Genomic DNA, 17,735 nt, shown 5'->3' with positions numbered 1-17,735 from the left:
AATCTTTGTCATGAATTAGAGAAATTGCTTGGGAATTCATAGCTTTATAATTTTTATTACATTTTCTGTATGTGTATGTATTTAGAATTGGTTCGATTCCCGGACATGCTGAAATGACATTAAATAACTGTTTATCAATTAAGCTAATTGAATTGGAGTGATTCGTCATGAGCAACCAAAGTTACGATTTTATTAGATTTGAGTTGCTACACCTCAAAAAGAACATTGCTTACTTTCAGCTTATCGATACATACTTATACACATATTGCAAGTGGTATCCGTTTATTAATTACTTTACACAAGTAGCAAAACTTGCTTTCAGTTCCTAGTGGAAGGTTGTCTTCAAAAGTTTTTTTTATCATTCACTTTTAAAAAAAAAATAGGTACGTTATACTAGCTTTTTTAAAAGAATTGTATCAGTTCTACAGACACGTTGTGAACGACACCAGTTAAAAAAAAACATTTCACGGACGCGCCCGGATTTATCAATCCACATGAATTAATTTTTTTTAAAAAAATTATTGAATTTTTTTCAATCGTTTCCCAGTTCATCCTAATCATTATTAGGGGAATCCGTCCAATGTTGAACGGCTAAAATTCTTGCCTATTGTTGAACGCTCATAAGAAATGCACGTGCGTTCAACAATAGGCGAGAATTTTAGCCGTTCAACATTTGGCGAATTACCCTATTTATGATATGATTCATTAGAAAAGAATTTTGGTCATCTAATCTTTCTTATGAGAGACTCATTGTCCAGTTTTGAAAAGAGTTCATTACCCACACGTCAAATGTCCAAAATAGGTTCTACCTTAAGAGGGGAGGGCGGGGTGAAATTATTAGATTCCAAATTTGGTATACACCCGATTCTTTTTTTACACGGGGGATGCGTGCCGTGTGAAAAAAATCCGTGTAAAAAAAATCCGTGCTATTTCGAGAAACCGTGTAAAAATAATCCGTGTTATTTCGAGAATCCGTGCAAAAAAAATCCGTGTTATTTCGAGAAACCGTGTAAAAAAAGCCGTGCAAAAAATATCCGTGTAAAAAAAGTAACCGGGTCTTTGCTAAAACGGGGGATGCGTTCCGTGTAAAAATAAATCCGTGTAAAAATAATCCGTGCTATTTCGAGAATCCGTGTAAAAAAAATCCGTGTTATTTCGAGAAACCGTGCAAAAAAAATCCGTGTTATTTCGAGAATCCGTGTAAAAAAAGCCGTGTAAAAAAATCCGTGTGAAAATAATCCGTGTAAAAAAAGAATCGGGTGTATTGCAGTTGAATGCTCCCGCTTGGTTTATTACTTTTTTTTTGCAGTCCTGATTAATCACGGATCACAAACTTCGAATGGTACATACAACGGGGAGATGCCAGATTTCCATATAAATCTGTATAAAAACCTTGCATTACGGATTTATATTAATCGAGAAATATGAATGCTATATGCTTGTCGTCTTTGAATTAATTGGTTATTTGAGAATCAATATAGCCAAACTCGAAGTGTCCGGAAATTTGAAGCAAAATTGTCCGGAATTTGAAGCATCCCTCATACTGTGTCCGGATTTCGAAGCAAGCGATGTTCAATGTTTTCGATTATATTGGCTATTTCTGTGCATACAAAATGTAATTTTCAGTACATTACAGCAAATTTGATAAGTTAATTTTGACAGGGTGCGGTATCACTCAGTGTCAACTACTTAATTCCGTTTGAAATATTGAACTAAAAATTCAGCAGTGCTTAGGTGTCCGGACTTCGAGTCAAAACGGTACTCAATGTAGGAAAAACCATCCTTGATTATCTGATGTTTCTACTTTTTGTTTCATTTCGTACACACGATGGATACGTTTGCGTACGTTTTGACAGTTTTTCTATGAGAAATTCGTCAAAACGTACGCAAACGTATCCATTGGTTTTGGCCCTTTATCTTTGGAAAATGACGAAAATTGTGCCTATAAGATAAAATTTAATTTTCACTTAGCGATTCCGATTGTGCACAAAATCGCTAGAAATAACTTTAGGCTAAAAACATTACGGCAGTGAAAAAGACACATCTTTTGTTTATTTGTGTAATTCTTCTTCTATATATAAAAATGAGTTTGCATTTGCAGCAATATAACTCACGGAACGGATTGCAAGATTTTCTAACTAATCTAGAGTGCGGCGCTGTAATAAACTGACAGTTAGAATGCAAAATAATACAACCCGAGCCATTATTCTAATCTCTATATATAAAAATAAGTTTTCTTTTAAGGCATTCTAACTCATAATCGGATGAAACGATTTGCATGATTTCCACACTGATCGATTCGTTTTGGGGTCAGCTGTGTTTCTATATACTAAGAATTGATCAGTTTGACGGGGATAGTTGGAAATTGTCAAAATGCAACGGTTTCATGAGTTCTGAAGAAAACTGTCAAGCTCGAACTGACATCGATCTAGAGCCGACGCTGCAATCGACTGAACTACTGACTCAACTCAGAGTGTCACTTGTCAGCTCACTTCCAGACACATTCATAGTCGGCTCTGGACTGTCAATATTCATTAGTCATTGAATATTTATGCACATTTTACAAATTGATAAATTATCTGAAATCTGAACACGTTTCAAATGAGTAAAGTAAATTATCACATAGAACTAAATCCGATTTGCATCCGCGAGGCACTTTCAACGGTAAACATCAAGTTTTTTTTCTGCACATAGTAAGCACACCCAGTGACAGTCGAATGAATGAGTCGGTGGAGTAGTCGTCTGACTATGTCATTCTATGTTTTGAATATTCATGCGATGTTTGTCAGAATTCGGACCGAAGTTGCTTCATGAAGATGAATATTTTATGCTCTGCTCAAGCTTATAAATGCATGGAATGACCATGCGTCTCCATCACTTCAAAATAGCTGGTGCAATCACGAGTTTACGGCATTAAAACTGACCCAACACTGACCTTTTCACTTTCCTACAACTAGAGCTGTGTGACGACGATTTAAAAGCTCCGTTGTTGTCACGGCGCTGTAATTTTTGGATCATAAAGCCGATTTTGTATAAGAAATCTGATTTTATTATTGATGATAGACTTGATGTTATGTACCATCAGAGGATACAAAACAATTATCATAAGCCTAGGTTGGCGCTACACGAGCATGAACTTTGACAGGCTGCATGTATGTGAAAAGGCGTCCTTTTAGGTGTCGTTGTAGTTATTTGTTGTTTTCCGTTTTTTTCCATTACTATGGTGAGACTTTTGAAAGCCGCGAATGATTTGGTGAAAAAAAAGTGAGAAAGTTATAAACTGAAAACATAAAGAAATAAACTTTGTTTCTCCCAGGAAGAAAAATACGTCCCTGGTTTTGTGCCAGTTATCACAAAAACAGTAAATTCTTTTGGTGTCATTTTGCGGAAATCTTCCCCAGGAGTTCTGGGAAATTCTTTCTACTGGCATTTCGGAAAATTTTCCAAAAATCTTGGTTATTCCATATACAGAAATTTTGGGAAACTCCACCACCAGTATGTTTTCTGCAGGAATTCTGTGCATACGTCACTTTTTCAGAATACGGCAGAAAGGTGCAACTTTGGTTCTTGCACGACTTTGACCTACCGGAGTCGGCAGTCTCATCCGGGTAAATTTTAGTAGAGCTATCGGTCCTTCTGGTTGAAGGTGGCGAAGCTGTCAGCTTGAGGAAGCAGAACGAAAAGCGAGGTTTCTAAGATAATTTACCATTTTTGCATGTCTGTGTTTAAGGAGAATGAAGTAAGCTTGACCCCTAAGCATTTGATTTATTAGAACATAATGTAAAGCTTACATTTATCTAAAATGTGGACATATGTACCTGTGTGTAATGGATGCAGTCAACCATTGGCCCGAAACTCGCTAGAAAATTAGGTTGTTTAGCAGAGAAAAATATGAGTTTTTTTTATAGTTTAACATAAACAGCGTGCTTTTCTGATCTACAACATATTTTTATTTTGTTTGTAAACCCTTTATTTACATTTTTGAATAGCAAACAATAACCCATTTTAATTGATTCAATGACACTAACATTCGTATAATGACAGATGGCCCATGCAGCATAAGAACAAATGTTTAATCCCATGTAAATTTAAAATGCAAATTAAAAATAGTTCCGGGGCTCCAAAAATTCTGAAAAATAGGGGTTAGGCTCAGTTTTTTTTTTTTGCAAATTCAGAATATGTAAAAACATGTATACCCCTAAACAACCCAATTACACTTGAATACTGCTGCTGACCGACCAGTCGATGGTTTACCGCTAAACTGCAACATTCAAACTGCAACCACTCCGAAGATAACAACCTATGCTGATCGTATTCGTTGCTGTGCTGCTGTGTTCGTTCTCTGTGAAATCTTGTTCGAACTGAGAATTGGAGCCAAACCCAAAAGTTGCTCGATTTTGATGTTGGTGCTTGCGATGCGCGATCGTGATTGAATACGTTGGCTCTTTCCTGATCAATCTTCAAGATTCAAAATCTATCATTTTATCATTAAGCTCTTCGATTTTCGCAATCGCAAAGTGTGCACCGATATACGTAAAAAAAGATCATGAAAAGACGAACATAAAAAACACAAGAAATTAATCTCGGCATAACGCGAGTTTAAGAAATATCTGGAAAAACAGGCAGATAAGTGAACGCACCAAAATACGAATTTTCAACTCTAACGTGAAATCTGTGCTGTTATACGCTAGCGAAACATGTTGTGTATCAGTGGAGAACACTCAACGGCTGCAGGTGTTCATTAACAGATGCCTGCGGTATATAATTCGGGCCTGGTAGCCTCACTGGATCTCAAACAACGAGCTCCATCGTCGTTGTCACCAGAGGCCGATAGCAACGGAAATTCAGGATCGGAAGTGGGGCTGGGTCGGCCACACTCTACGTAGGGGCGGAAACGAAATCTGTAAACAAGCATTAGACTGGAACCCAGCGGGACATCGCAGCAGAGGCAGACCCAGAGGCTCATGGCGGCGAAGCCTCAATAAAGAAATAATAGAAGTCGACCGAAATCTAACCTGGCAACAGGTTAAAGCGATAGCCGGGCAACGCTAAGGATGGAGATCTTTCAAGTCAGCCCTTTGCACCTCCGGAGGTTTACAGGATCCATAAGTAAGTAAGTAAATAACGCCGAGAACGCTGTCACCTTCGACGATTTTCGGACCAGCGCATACCTTTACCTAAAATCGATGTACTGCAATTGTTTGGCGATTTAATTCTACCTTGTTTTTGCCTTAACGGAGAAAACAAAATTGTGGAATAATTTCTGCTAGAGTTAAAAATTCTACGACCCAAAAACCTGAACATTTTAAAATTTAGAGAACGATTGTTTACACAAAATCTTACGTTTCATTCTAAACTCATTTAATGTATTGAGCTAAACTGTGTGACCCCAAATGTCCGGAGCAAAATAGAATGACAGCAGCTCTACGTTGGTGTGTGTGTGTACGCCACCGATATCTGACAAAAGTAGACCGCCCAGACAACAGAAGATCATATATGATGTCACATAAGATGCATATAGATACTTTCCCATACAACATGTACGAATATGGTCTCCGATTTAGCATTTTATGTTGCATCATATACGATTTTGTGTTGACCGGGGGAGTTATGGCTTACTGCTCACCGATTGACACGCATGATGGACCGCCCACGATTACTACTCCGTTATTGCCAGGTAATTTCCACGAGAAATCATTGGGATGTTGTACATATGATTTAGGGAGTTTGGCAAGGTTTGTTTCGGCAAACGGTATTCCGTGTGTCATGGGAAAAACAGAAAACATTGAATCAAACTAAAACGAATCTGAAAAAGTGTGTTGTGAGTTCCTGACCTTATGACGTTCCCATTACACATAACTAAAAAATGTTAAATAAATAGTATCAAATGTATTGAAGTTTTTCATCGTTTAGCATGCTCCTATTATTTGAATGACCTTTGATGTAAATTTACATGACACCTAGCATTAGACAACGGGACAGGACATTCACACAACACCTAATAGACCAATAGAGATTTTTTCTCTTCAATTGGGTAGAATCGAACCCACCCTGCAAGACACGCAAATGCGCTTAGAGGATTGACGCCACTAATCACACAGCCACGAAGCCTATGCTGACTTCACCTCAGTTTGTCGAGCTTGATATATAACACTATAGGTCTCTTATCATAAGTTCGTTTTTGAAAGGATTCTTTAGCCTTAAGGAAAGGTATACTTAGTGTACAAGAAAGGAAAACTCTGATTTACAGCCCAATCAGTTTGTACTTAAAGGTAACGCAGGACAACGTAGCTGTATGTATTGATTGTAATTTGTAATTATAGTTCGTATGTCTTTAGGTCTAATGTAGGTAGATTGATGTTTATTTTTTTGAATATCAGTATTAACTGTCTTGTAATTTCCAAATCAACTTGTGTCAATATTTTAATAGGAGCGTTACATGTTACTTGATCGAATGGTCCAAGTGTATTGAAAATCTATCGAGAATTGGCTGAGAGGTTAACCCTTATCCGGTATACGTCTGACGGTAGGGGTAAAATTTAACTTAAAAATTGAATATCTCAGGCGTTTCTGAACCGATTTGTATAATTTTTTCTCAGAAGAACCGGATAGGTTTCTAGATTATAGAAAATTAGGATTGGCCACTTGGTCCCGGAGTTATTCCGGATTGTACTGGGGTAGTTTTTTTATTGGTGGGTATTGCCGTCTGAATCTTTAGTCTATGCTGTTAAAATTACCTAATATTGTGATTGGTCAACTCGGAGATGTATATCGTACATGTTCTGCCCGTAATGGAACTTTTTCTGATCAGACTAGGGATTATTCGCCCTTCCGGAACCGGCTACAAGGGATCTATATCCCGGGATGGCCAAATTGGAAAGAAAATTCCAAATATGACTTGCGACACATCATATGTCATAAATTTGCGATTAGGAGCTCGAATGTGACCTCCGGGAATTGATATGGCCTACTCTGGCCACATTGACATGGTCCTGGGGCATCCGGAATCCGGCCCCGGTGGACCAATTTTGCGAAAATTCCAAATATGACTTGCGACACATCATATGTCATAATTTTGCAATCAGGAGCTCGAAAGTGACCTCCGGGAATTGCTATGGCCTAACCTGGCCACATTGACATGGTCCTGGGGCATCCAAAATCCGGCCACGGTGGACCAACTTTGCGAAAATTCCAAATAGGACTTGCGACACATCATATGTCATAAATTTTGCGATCAGGAGCTCGAAAGTGACCTCCGGGAATCGATATGGTCTACCCTGGCCACATTGACATGGTCCTGGGGCATCCCAAATCCGGTCCCGGTGGATCACTTTTGCGGAAATTACAAATACGGCTTGCGACACATCATGTCATAATTTTGGGATCAGGAGTTCGAAAGTGAGCTACGGTAATTGATATGGCCCAACCTGGCCACATTGGCATGGTCTTAGAGCTTCCGGAATCCGGTCCCGGTGGATCAGTTAGGCGAAAATTATAAATACAGCCTAACCTGGCCACATTGACATGGTCCTAGAGCACCCGGAATCCGGTCCTGGTGACCTGTTTTGCAAAAATTACAGATACGGCTTGCGACACATCATGTTATAACTTTGGGATCAGAAGTTCGAAAGTGATCTCCGGGAATTGGTATGGCCTAATCTGGCCACATTGGTATGTCCTACGGCATCCAGAATCTAGTCCCGGAGAACCATTCTTGCGAAAATATCAAACATGGCTTGCGACATGTCATAAGTAATTATTATGCAACCAGAAGTTCGAAAGTGATTTTCGGGAATTGATATGACCTTACCTGTCTCCAGTTAGCCTTGCGAGCAAAGGTGTAGTCAGGGATTGAACTTATCATTTCATTATCATTTAGTATTCAGCCAATAACTCATTCCGCAGACGGAAGTCCGAAAAGTGTTGTATGACGAACTTCTAGCGCTGATTCCCCTCTACAACTTTGTCTAAGGGTACTTTGCTCTATGTCTAATATTCACCGCGGAAAACGCTAGTATCACTATATATACTAAATGATAATAACTGATAATAAATGAATTCCGTCTGCGGAATGAGTTATTGGCTGAATACTAAATGATAATGAAATGATAAGTTCAATCCCTGGGTGTAGTATTGCCAATCCGAAAATGGCGATTTCAATTTTCGGTCAGGTCTAGGATAATTTTGGGCTGAAACCCATTGCAATGTGGTTTGGCTAAGTCATATCAAGTACCGGAAGTCATATTTGGAATTTTCGCAAAAGTGGTCCACCGGGACCGGCCAGGTAGGGTCATTCAAATTCCAAGATGTCCTTTTATAACTCATGATCACAAAATAATGACACATCATGTGTCGCAAGTCATCGGAATTTTCACCAAAAGTGATAAACCGAGACCGAATGCCCTAGGACCATGTCAAACGGACCAGCTTAGGACAAAATAATTCCCGGAGATCACTTTCGAACTGTTGATAGCGAAATACTGACATATAATGTGACGCAACTCAAATTTGGAATTTTCGCAAAAGTGGTCTACCGGGAACGAATTTTGGATGTCCTAGGACCATGTCAATATTAATTGCGGAGGTCACTTTCGAACTCCTGATCGCAAAGTTATGCCCTGTGTCGCAAGTCTGGAATTTTCACAAAAGTGATCTACCGGGACCGGATTCCGGATGCCCCAGGACCAAGTCAATGTGGCCAGGGTAGGCCAGGGTCCCTTCAGTCCCTTCGAAACCCGCAGAGGGTTACGGCAAGGTGATGGTCTTTCATGTCTGCTATTCAACATCGCTTTGGAAGGGGTAATATGATGAGCAGGGATTTACACGAGTGGTACAATTTTCAATAAGTTCGTCCAGCTATTTGGCTTCGCCGACGACATAGATATTATGGCACGTAACTTTGAGAAGATGGAGGAAGCCTACATCAGACTGAAAAGGGAAGCCAAGCGGATCGGACTAGTCATCAACACGTCGAAGACGAAGTACATGATAGGAAGAGGTTCAAGAGAAGACAATGTGAGCCACCCACCACGAGTTTGCATCGGTGGTGACGAAATCGAGGTGGTAGAAGAATGTGTGTACTTGGGCTCACTGGTGACTGCCGAAAATTATACCAGCAGAGAAATTCGGAGACGCATAGTGGTTGGAAATCGTACGTACTTTGGACTCCGCAAGACGCTCCGATCGAATAGAGTTCGCCACCGTATCAAACTGACAATCTACAAAACGCTTATTAGACCAGTAGTCCTATACGGACACGAGACCTGCACGATGCTCGTGGAGGACCAACGCGCACTTGGAGTTTTCGAAAGAAAGTGCTGCCTACTATCTATGGTGAGGTGCAGATGGCGGACGGTACGTGGAGAAGGCGAATGAACCACGAGTTGCATCAGCTGCTGGGAGAATCATCCATCGTTCACACCTCGAAAATCGGACGATTGCGGTGAGCCGGGCACGTAGCCAGAATGTCGGATAGTAGCCCGGTGAAAATGGTTCTCGACAACGATCCGACGGGCACAAGAAGGCGAGGTGCACAGCGGGCAAGGTGGATCGATCAGGTGGAAGATGACTTGACTCCTAATCGCAAAATTATAACATATGATGTGTCGCAAGTCATATTTGGAATTTTCGCAAAGTTGGTCCACCGTGGCCGGATTCCGTATGCCCCAAAACTATGACATATGATGTGTCGCAAGTCATATTCGATATTATCGCAAAAGCGGTCCACCGGGACCGGATTTCAAATGCCCCAGGACCATGTCAATGTGGCCAGGATAGACCATATCAATTGCCGGAGGTCACTTTCGAACTCCTTATCGCAAAATTATGACATATGATGTGTCGCAAGCCGTATTTGTAATTTTCGCAAAAGTGGTTCACCGAGACCGGATTCCGGATGCCCCAGGACCATGACAATGTGGCCAGGTTAGGCCATAGCAATTCCCGGAGGTCACTTTCGAGATCCTGATTGCAAAATTATGACATATGATGTGTCGCAAGACGTATTTGTAATTTTCGCAAAAGTGGTCCACCGGGACCGGATTCCGGATGCCCCAGGACCATGACAAAGTGGTCAGAATAGGCCATATCAATTCCCGGAGGTCACATTCGAGCTCCTAATCACAAATTTATGACATATGATGTATCGCAAGTCATATGTGGAGTTTTCTTTCAATTTGGCCATCCAGGATATAGATCCCTTGTAGCCGGTTCCGGAAGGGCGAATAATCCCTAGTCTGTTCAGAAAAAGTTCCATTACGGGCAGAACATGTACGATATACATCTCCGAGTTGACCAATCACAATATTAGGTGATTTTAACAGCATAGACTAAAGATTCATACGGCAATACCCACCAATAAAAAAACTACCCCAGTGCAATCCTGAATAACTCCGGGATCAAGTGGCCAATCCTAATTTTGAGTCATCTGTCATAATCTAGAAGCCCCGGTTCTTCTGAGAAAAAAATATACAAATCGGTTCAGAAACGCCTGAGATATTCAGTTTTTAAGTTAAATTTTACCCCTACCGTCAGACGTATACCGGATACGGGTTGTTCAGAGTCTATCATATTTTCGTGACGCTTTTTGTTTTTCACAATTTTAAAATGTAAAGAAAAGTCGTATAGAAAACACAGACGAAGTCCTACGTTAAAAAGATAAACGATGCACAGATTGCCTTAATTACTTACTTTAAGGTAAAAACCAAAAAGGATTCCTACAACACAAATCAGACTTCAGATTTTTTTACTGAAACAAATAAAAAATATGATTTGGGTTTTCTAATAAGAAATTAAATTCACAACGATATGATTTTAACAAGTTTTTATTTCTCTTCATATAAATTAAAGCTCCGTTGTTTCCAGTTTTTTGGTGAGTATGTTTCCATTCGTTAATTTATCAATCTGTGAATACAAATTGTACTGCTTCACAATATCATACCTATCCGTGTTGTACATTTTTGATACGTAATCATCCGAGTTGATGATGTTCTCGTCCATGGATTCGGGTCCGGAAATGTTTTTAGTGATGTCGTCATCATTTTTAAACCACTCGTTTTCATATGCCTTCATCCAAATTGGGTTACTTCCTTCGACACTATGCTTGTTGGTATTAGGCACAGAGTTGATTACACCTCGGGTCACCAAATCCGAGTGAGCTGCTGCTGAATACAAAAACCAAAAGTCATTTGAAGTTATATCTTCTATCAAAGTAGGAGTTACCGTAATTGGCGACACGAGCGGCCCGCAATTGGCGCCTGTAGCTTGCACGCTGGGAAGCACAGAGCCCAAGCACGACAATGAGTAGCGCTCCGATAAACAAATTAGACACAAATAGCCATATCAGCATTGATGCGCCGGATAATTCGGCCACGAAAAAAGATGCTTCCGAAGCTTGTGTATCGAGCACATTGAATTCCTAAAATAGAAAAAAAAATCAAATCAAATTAGCAAATCATATTTTTTCATAGCGTTCTACAAGCGGAGGCTTTAAATAAGAGCTTCATTTGAAAATTTTTAATACGTTTTAATCAATAATGAAGTATGAAGTTTCATACGCTCGAAAGTTAACACCGCTTTTTGGCAGCTTAGTAATTTTCTTCGAAACTTATGTTAAATATCATTTTCACACTCGTCTAGTAACATTTTGTAACAAATTTGAGTAATTTAGAATATTACATATAATTGAAGATGATGCTTGAATCAAAGAATGTTAAATTTCGAAAATTGTACCTTTTGAACGGCTCCTCCTTCTGTTCGAGACTTTTTGGGAAACAACGAGACAGGATTTACTATCGAATGCAACTTATTGCGAGTAAAGCGGTTAATTTAAGTGGACGAGTGTCGCTCTCTTTATTTAGATAGCCATTCAAATACAAATGTGATAACAGAGTGCACTCAACAAAGCGGTTAGCATGTTACGCTCCTTCTTGTTCATATCATTACCTTGAACAGTTCATCTAACTTTTCGATGTTTTGATCCACTATTTTCAGAACGTCTGAAACCTCCAAAATTGAATTGTCCATCCGGTTCACCAAGTGCAAATACAAGTCAGTCTTGGTTTTATCCACGGATCCGTCTCGATTCTCGTGAATGCGGAAGTCATCAATGTTCACGATACTGCTACTCACGTTGCTCAGCACGCTGCGAAAGCCCAGAGGGTCAAATGAGAAAGTTATTTCATTGTCGACTTCTATTCAATAATTACTCACTCTCGGAAAGTGAAAATTTTCTCCCTCACTTCGGTGGGCTGCAGGCGAAGAACGAACTTTACTTTTTGATCCTCCCGTAGCAGGTAAATGAACACATGGGCCTCGTCGGAATGGCCAGCACTGTCGTTGGCTAAAACTTTGAAATCAAAATACCCTTTCATGCCCTTCTGTGGATCGAAATTCAATTGAACTGCCCCAGTTCGGCGGTCTACCAGAAACGGTGGCTTCTGTACATTTTCCAATCCTTCGGTGAGAGTTTTTTTTATTACCCCTATTTGATAGTAACTAACCAGGCCATGTGGCCCGTCATCGGGATCGATAGCCTGTGGATATGGAAAAAACTTTTAACGAATTCATTCTTCTGAAACTGGGGAAAGTTGAAATATAAATCAAGTCAATAACGAATTTCATTCTATGCCAGACATGAGAACAAATGGGATTAAAGTCACAGATATGTAGGTATAACCCACTGACACGGCAGTTTCTATTCAAATGTCTTTTCAGCAATTATGTTTTTTATTCCGCCTTTATTTCTTCTCTAGTGGCACGTGGGCCTTACATATCACACACATAAACACAAACGTTGGGACCTGTGTTAAGTCCGCGGAGAAGGATGACCGGATAATGTCTTATAAAATGCCAACGGGCCCGATAGGGATTGAGCTTTTCAACAATTGTCATTTTTTTTATATTCGAAGAGTTGAAAAGCAAAGAGATCTTATTAGTAGGTATTCTGGTAAAAAATTGAGTGAAGCATTGTTTAGCGGAAGTACCTGGTATTAATTCTTAGTTAAATAATTCGCGGAAAAGAGTTATTTCAACCTTCTGTACAATTCGTATAATAAAAACAAAATGTAATAAGCGAGATATATAACTTCGTTTTCACGAAATTAAATGTTTGTTACTTACACCCCTTTGTACCTAATTTCTTCACTTGGAAAAAGGTTCTTTCGGTTATGGATCTTATAGAGTGCTATTTATTCTTTTACGAATTTGTAGAAAAGATCACAGTTTATCATAATCCATGCTTCTTAGAAACTAATAAAACCAAGGGTAGACCAAAATTGGAATTAACTGAGAGTCACATAAAGAAAATACCTACATAAAGAAAACCTTACCGTAAGCTTTAGGAATTGAGTGCCAAACACCGTGGAGGTGGTGACTCCACCGGTGAAAATCTTCTGTACAAACGCCGGCGAGTTATCATTGATATCTTGTACGTGGACAAACACCCGGACCAACGTGTTGTCATTGTGGTAAAATATATCCCCCGTATATCTTTCGAAGTGCGGCATCTGAGCGTATGAAGATGTTGGCCCAGCAGCATCGGGTCTCCTTCCCACGTTTTTCTCCTCGCTGTTATTATCACCTCTTGGTGGGGTATCAAGGCTGCGAGACTTCTTATAGCGTTCATAAATATTGACATATTGGGTTGCCACTGCCGTCGTCGGTTTTGCTGTCCTTTGATGATTTTTATACGATGTTGGGCTCTGAAGTGCGACAGCTTCCGGTCGGCTGAGGCTTATGCTTGGTGGAGTATTGATGCAATCCTCCGTTGCTTTGACAATAAGCGTGTGATTGGATTTAGATTCACGATCAAGCTCTTTTGTGACCTACCGAGGAAAAATAAATTTTATTTTCGTCAATGACTTGGCGACTATCCTAATAAATGGTCAAACATTTTAAGGTTAACGCATTTTCGCATCATCGGATATAAGCAGACTCCACAAGTACTTATCCAAATTTTTATAAAAATACATTTATTGTCTAATCAGCGGGAAGTAGCTGTGTGCCACTTAGCTATAAAGCATAAAACGAACTGAAAGTTCCTTCATCATATTTACCACATGAATAAAAATATGTTAGTTCAAGCTTATTATAATTTGGGAAGTAAACATTACTTGTTGAACAAGTTCGAACGAATAAATTAACTACACACACAAACAACAAAAAACTACATTTGGTCTCAAATTCTGAACATGGCTCATATTTCAACACCCTAACATTTTTAGTGATTTTCATTATGAAAATTTCATGAAAATGATTGTTTGCGATATTGTTTACGAAAATAAAAAGAACAACTAAATATTTTTTGGGGTCGAAAACGTGATGAAATCGGGTGGTAGACAAAATCGGGGAGTGACGGAATAGGGTCAACACTGTATTAACCATTTCAGGCCCACAGGGTCATATGTGACCCCAACAGAAAAATGGATGTATAAAATCGAACGATGGATAAAAGTGAACAAAGTCATGGACATGAAATGTCATGGAAGTTACGAAAAAGAAAATATTAGGTATACAGTAATATCCCGATTTTGTCACCCCCCTGGTGAATTTTGGGGTGATAAAACAGGGTATGTGACAAAATTGGAAAAAAAATATTTTTATTTTTTTTAATTCATTCCACAAATATGAATCATTTTATGCCTTGGAAAGGCAAAATGCGTGAACGGTACCCGTTATTTCTTGTCGAAATTGCTTACAGAATATTTCCCAGGTACTCAGAAGTCGTTCGTAATAAACTACAGGCGGTGAAAGTTATTTCATGAAAATCAATGTTGTTTTTGGTATTATTTACGAAAATAAAAAGAATGACAATTTTTTTTGGGGTGACAAAATCGGGTCGAAAACGTGACAAAATCGGGACGTGATAAAATCGGGTCGAAAACGTGATAAAATCGGGGAGTGACAAAATCGGGTCAGTACTGTATTTGCATTATTATAAATTAATATAGCAGCATATAGCAGCGGATTGTACTGTATCAAAATAAGATTAAATCTTTTTTTTACTAAAACGTATCCGTATAGTTACTGTGATGTACAATAAACTATTTTTAAACTTCCTTGGACGTCCTAGGCCACGCAAACTATCCTTAAGGCCAGGACTTGAAATCTACAGCTGCAAAAAAGCTTTTTTTCCGTTAATCAAAGTGTATTTGAGTATTCAACCATGTTTATTACATCTTGTAGAAGGTTTTTTTAAAATCTTTATTAATGTGTTTTTTATCTATAGATTAAATTCAACACCGTCTTATAGAAGGTGATAAAAGCATCTTAAGTTAGTTCTGGGATATTCTGGGCTATCCAAACTATTCTTGATTTCGGGGCTGCTAGAGAAGCTTTTTTCGGTTCTCAAAGCTTTGATATGCATTCCATTATATCCATTGCAGCTCCTGAGAGATCAACAGATATCGTAAGATCGATTTGGGATATTCTGCGTCATCCAAACTGTCTTTGAGTTCGGGACATGAGATCTACAGTTGCTTAGAAGCTCTTTTCGATACTCAAAGCTTCAATATGCATTCAATTATATCCATTACACATCTCGCCGTTACACATACACCTGTGTTCAGAATAATAGCAGCGGAAGCCGTTTTTCATACAAAATGGTCAACTTTGGCAAGCTGTAACTTTGCACCCCGATGACCGATTGAGCTGAAATTTTGGCAGTGAACTACAAATATGATGAATTTTACACATACTAAGTATCATTTTTTTTTCGAATGACGCGTTCAAAAATTACGCACTAGGTCAAATTGTTCAAAATAATAGCAGTTTTTGTTTTGGAAATATCAAGAAAACAATTAATTGGAATGTTATCAATTTGAATTCAGGTGCTGCGAGACACTAAGTTTATAATTAAAAAAATATAAATTGTTGAATTTGACATTTGAATTGGCCAATATTTTATTTTTTTGAACAATTTGACCTAGTGCGTAATTTTTGAACGCGTCATTCGAACAAATTGATACGTAGTATGTGTAAATTTCATCATATTTGTAGTTCACTGCCAAAATTTCAGCTCAATCGGTCATCGGAGTACAAAGTTACAGCTTGTCAAAATTGACCATTTTGTATGAAAAACGGCTTCCACTGCTATTATTCTGAACACAGGTGTATAAGCCAGTATAAAGCATGTTTGCACTGTGACAGCGTTATAGTCGCCCGTACAGATTTTGTAAATGCTTACGATTACCTGGAAAATCTACTACTGTGGCTGTAGATTGCAAGGGCTGGACTCAAGGACGGTTTTGATGACCCATGATATCCCAAAACCATCTATACATGTCCCTTGATCTTCAGAAGATTATTATGGATATGGTTGAATACATATTGAAGCTTGGCTATGTTATGAACATGCTTGTTATCCAAGCTTCTAGCGATGAGAAAATCTAGTGTCGTGGCTGTAGATCGCAAGTTCTGCACTCAAGGACTGTTTTGGATAAATTTCTTTTTTCTCTGTATAATTCAGTATACCTTTGCGTTCATACCACAGCTGATCAGATTTATTCTTAAATACGATTTTCGTTGGATCCTGCACTTCTTCTGTTTCAGTAGAATGCTGCATCTCCTCGTCCAAAACTTCAATTGTCTCCTCCTCGATAACTTCCTCTTCGGCACATTCTTCATTTTCCTGGATTCCGCTTACTACTCCAGCATAAGTGTTTGACGATCTCTTGGGCTTCTCTTGATTCCGTTCACTTTGCAGAGGACATGCATCTTTGCGATGCCCTTCCTTCCTACACTCGAAACACTTGTTCTTCAAGTCCTCGTAGAAAATCCTGCCTCTATGATTCGCGATTTCCAGCGACGACGGTATTTCATGTTTCACATCTATGAAGACGCCACGTACACCCGTGTACAAATGATCGAGGCCCAAATCCACTGGAAATTTTCAGCGAACTGAACACTCCACTGTACCGTATTGCCCAAGCAACAAAGATACATCTTCATCGGGTATTTCTGGTGGAAGGTCAAACACCCGGACATATCGAATGTTGCTGCCCGCAACAATCATCCGAACTTCCACAGCCCTTCCACTCGAATACCGAAACTTTTGCGGTTCGCGATTCTTCCTTAGTGCATCCTGCATGGCTTCCGAAGAGGTGAACTTCACGAATAAAGACCGGTCCTCAGTAGTTTTGTATACAGTTTCCATACGATTAACATCGGTGTCTAACTGTTTCACAAAACCGGCAATCTCAACCCATGTTGGACAGGGAGCGGACAGCGGAAAACGGAATTGCACCGTATTCACTAGCGTCATGAGATTGTTTTTATTTTGCATCATCGCTCACCGCAAGGCACAACGAACGAATGACCGTATTGATCCACACACAAAAGGCAAAAAAAACTTGTGTTCATCGAGTTATCGTAACATCGAGTTATATTTTTGTTCGAGAGAGTAGTGTGCCATGAAAAATATTGGAAGTGTCAATTTTCGCTCCGTCATTTTTTCTGGGTTCCAACTTCCCAAATTCGTTGATTTCCATTTCAAAGTTGACTTAAATATGACATTTTTTTATGAATACGGAAGTAAAACTAAATAAATTTTCATGTGACAGTGAGGTGCTCGAAATGAAAATTATAGTTTCTGCGTAAAATGCATCTTTCCGCGTAAATCTGTATCCTGGACCATAGTGCACTGCCGGATTTGAGTTCAATGTGCTGAGATGGAAGAAGATCCGTCTCACCATTTCCTGAGCGTCCTATTTGTTCTCCAACATGGTTGTAAATCCACT

The 17,735-nt window shown here is 39.2% G+C and overlaps 1 protein-coding gene across 3 annotated transcripts in view; it reads right to left on the bottom strand.

Moving 5' to 3' along the window:
• Positions 1-10,807: 10,807 nt before the first annotated feature.
• Positions 10,808-17,735, bottom strand: part of LOC134205247 (cadherin-23) — a 127,696-nt gene continuing 120,768 nt past the window's right edge. For 2 of the 3 annotated variants that reach the window (XM_062680330.1, XM_062680331.1), the window contains exons 10-14: positions 13,329-13,823; positions 12,211-12,533; positions 11,944-12,142; positions 11,221-11,416; positions 10,808-11,162 (exon numbers count right to left, since the gene is read on the bottom strand). In XM_062680330.1, coding sequence (XP_062536314.1) covers positions 10,843-11,162; positions 11,221-11,416; positions 11,944-12,142; positions 12,211-12,533; positions 13,329-13,823 — 1,533 coding nt within the window. In that variant the 3' untranslated portion in view covers positions 10,808-10,842. The remainder of the gene's footprint in view (positions 11,163-11,220; positions 11,417-11,943; positions 12,143-12,210; positions 12,534-13,328; positions 13,824-17,735) is intronic. The other variant, XM_062680332.1, reaches the window with a different exon arrangement.

The sequence above is a fragment of the Armigeres subalbatus genome, chromosome 1 (genome assembly GCF_024139115.2).
Source record: "Armigeres subalbatus isolate Guangzhou_Male chromosome 1, GZ_Asu_2, whole genome shotgun sequence".
Taxonomy (NCBI): domain Eukaryota; kingdom Metazoa; phylum Arthropoda; class Insecta; order Diptera; family Culicidae; genus Armigeres; species Armigeres subalbatus.
Note: the sequence above shows the minus strand (reverse complement) of the source record. Positions and strands in the feature narration are given on the sequence as shown.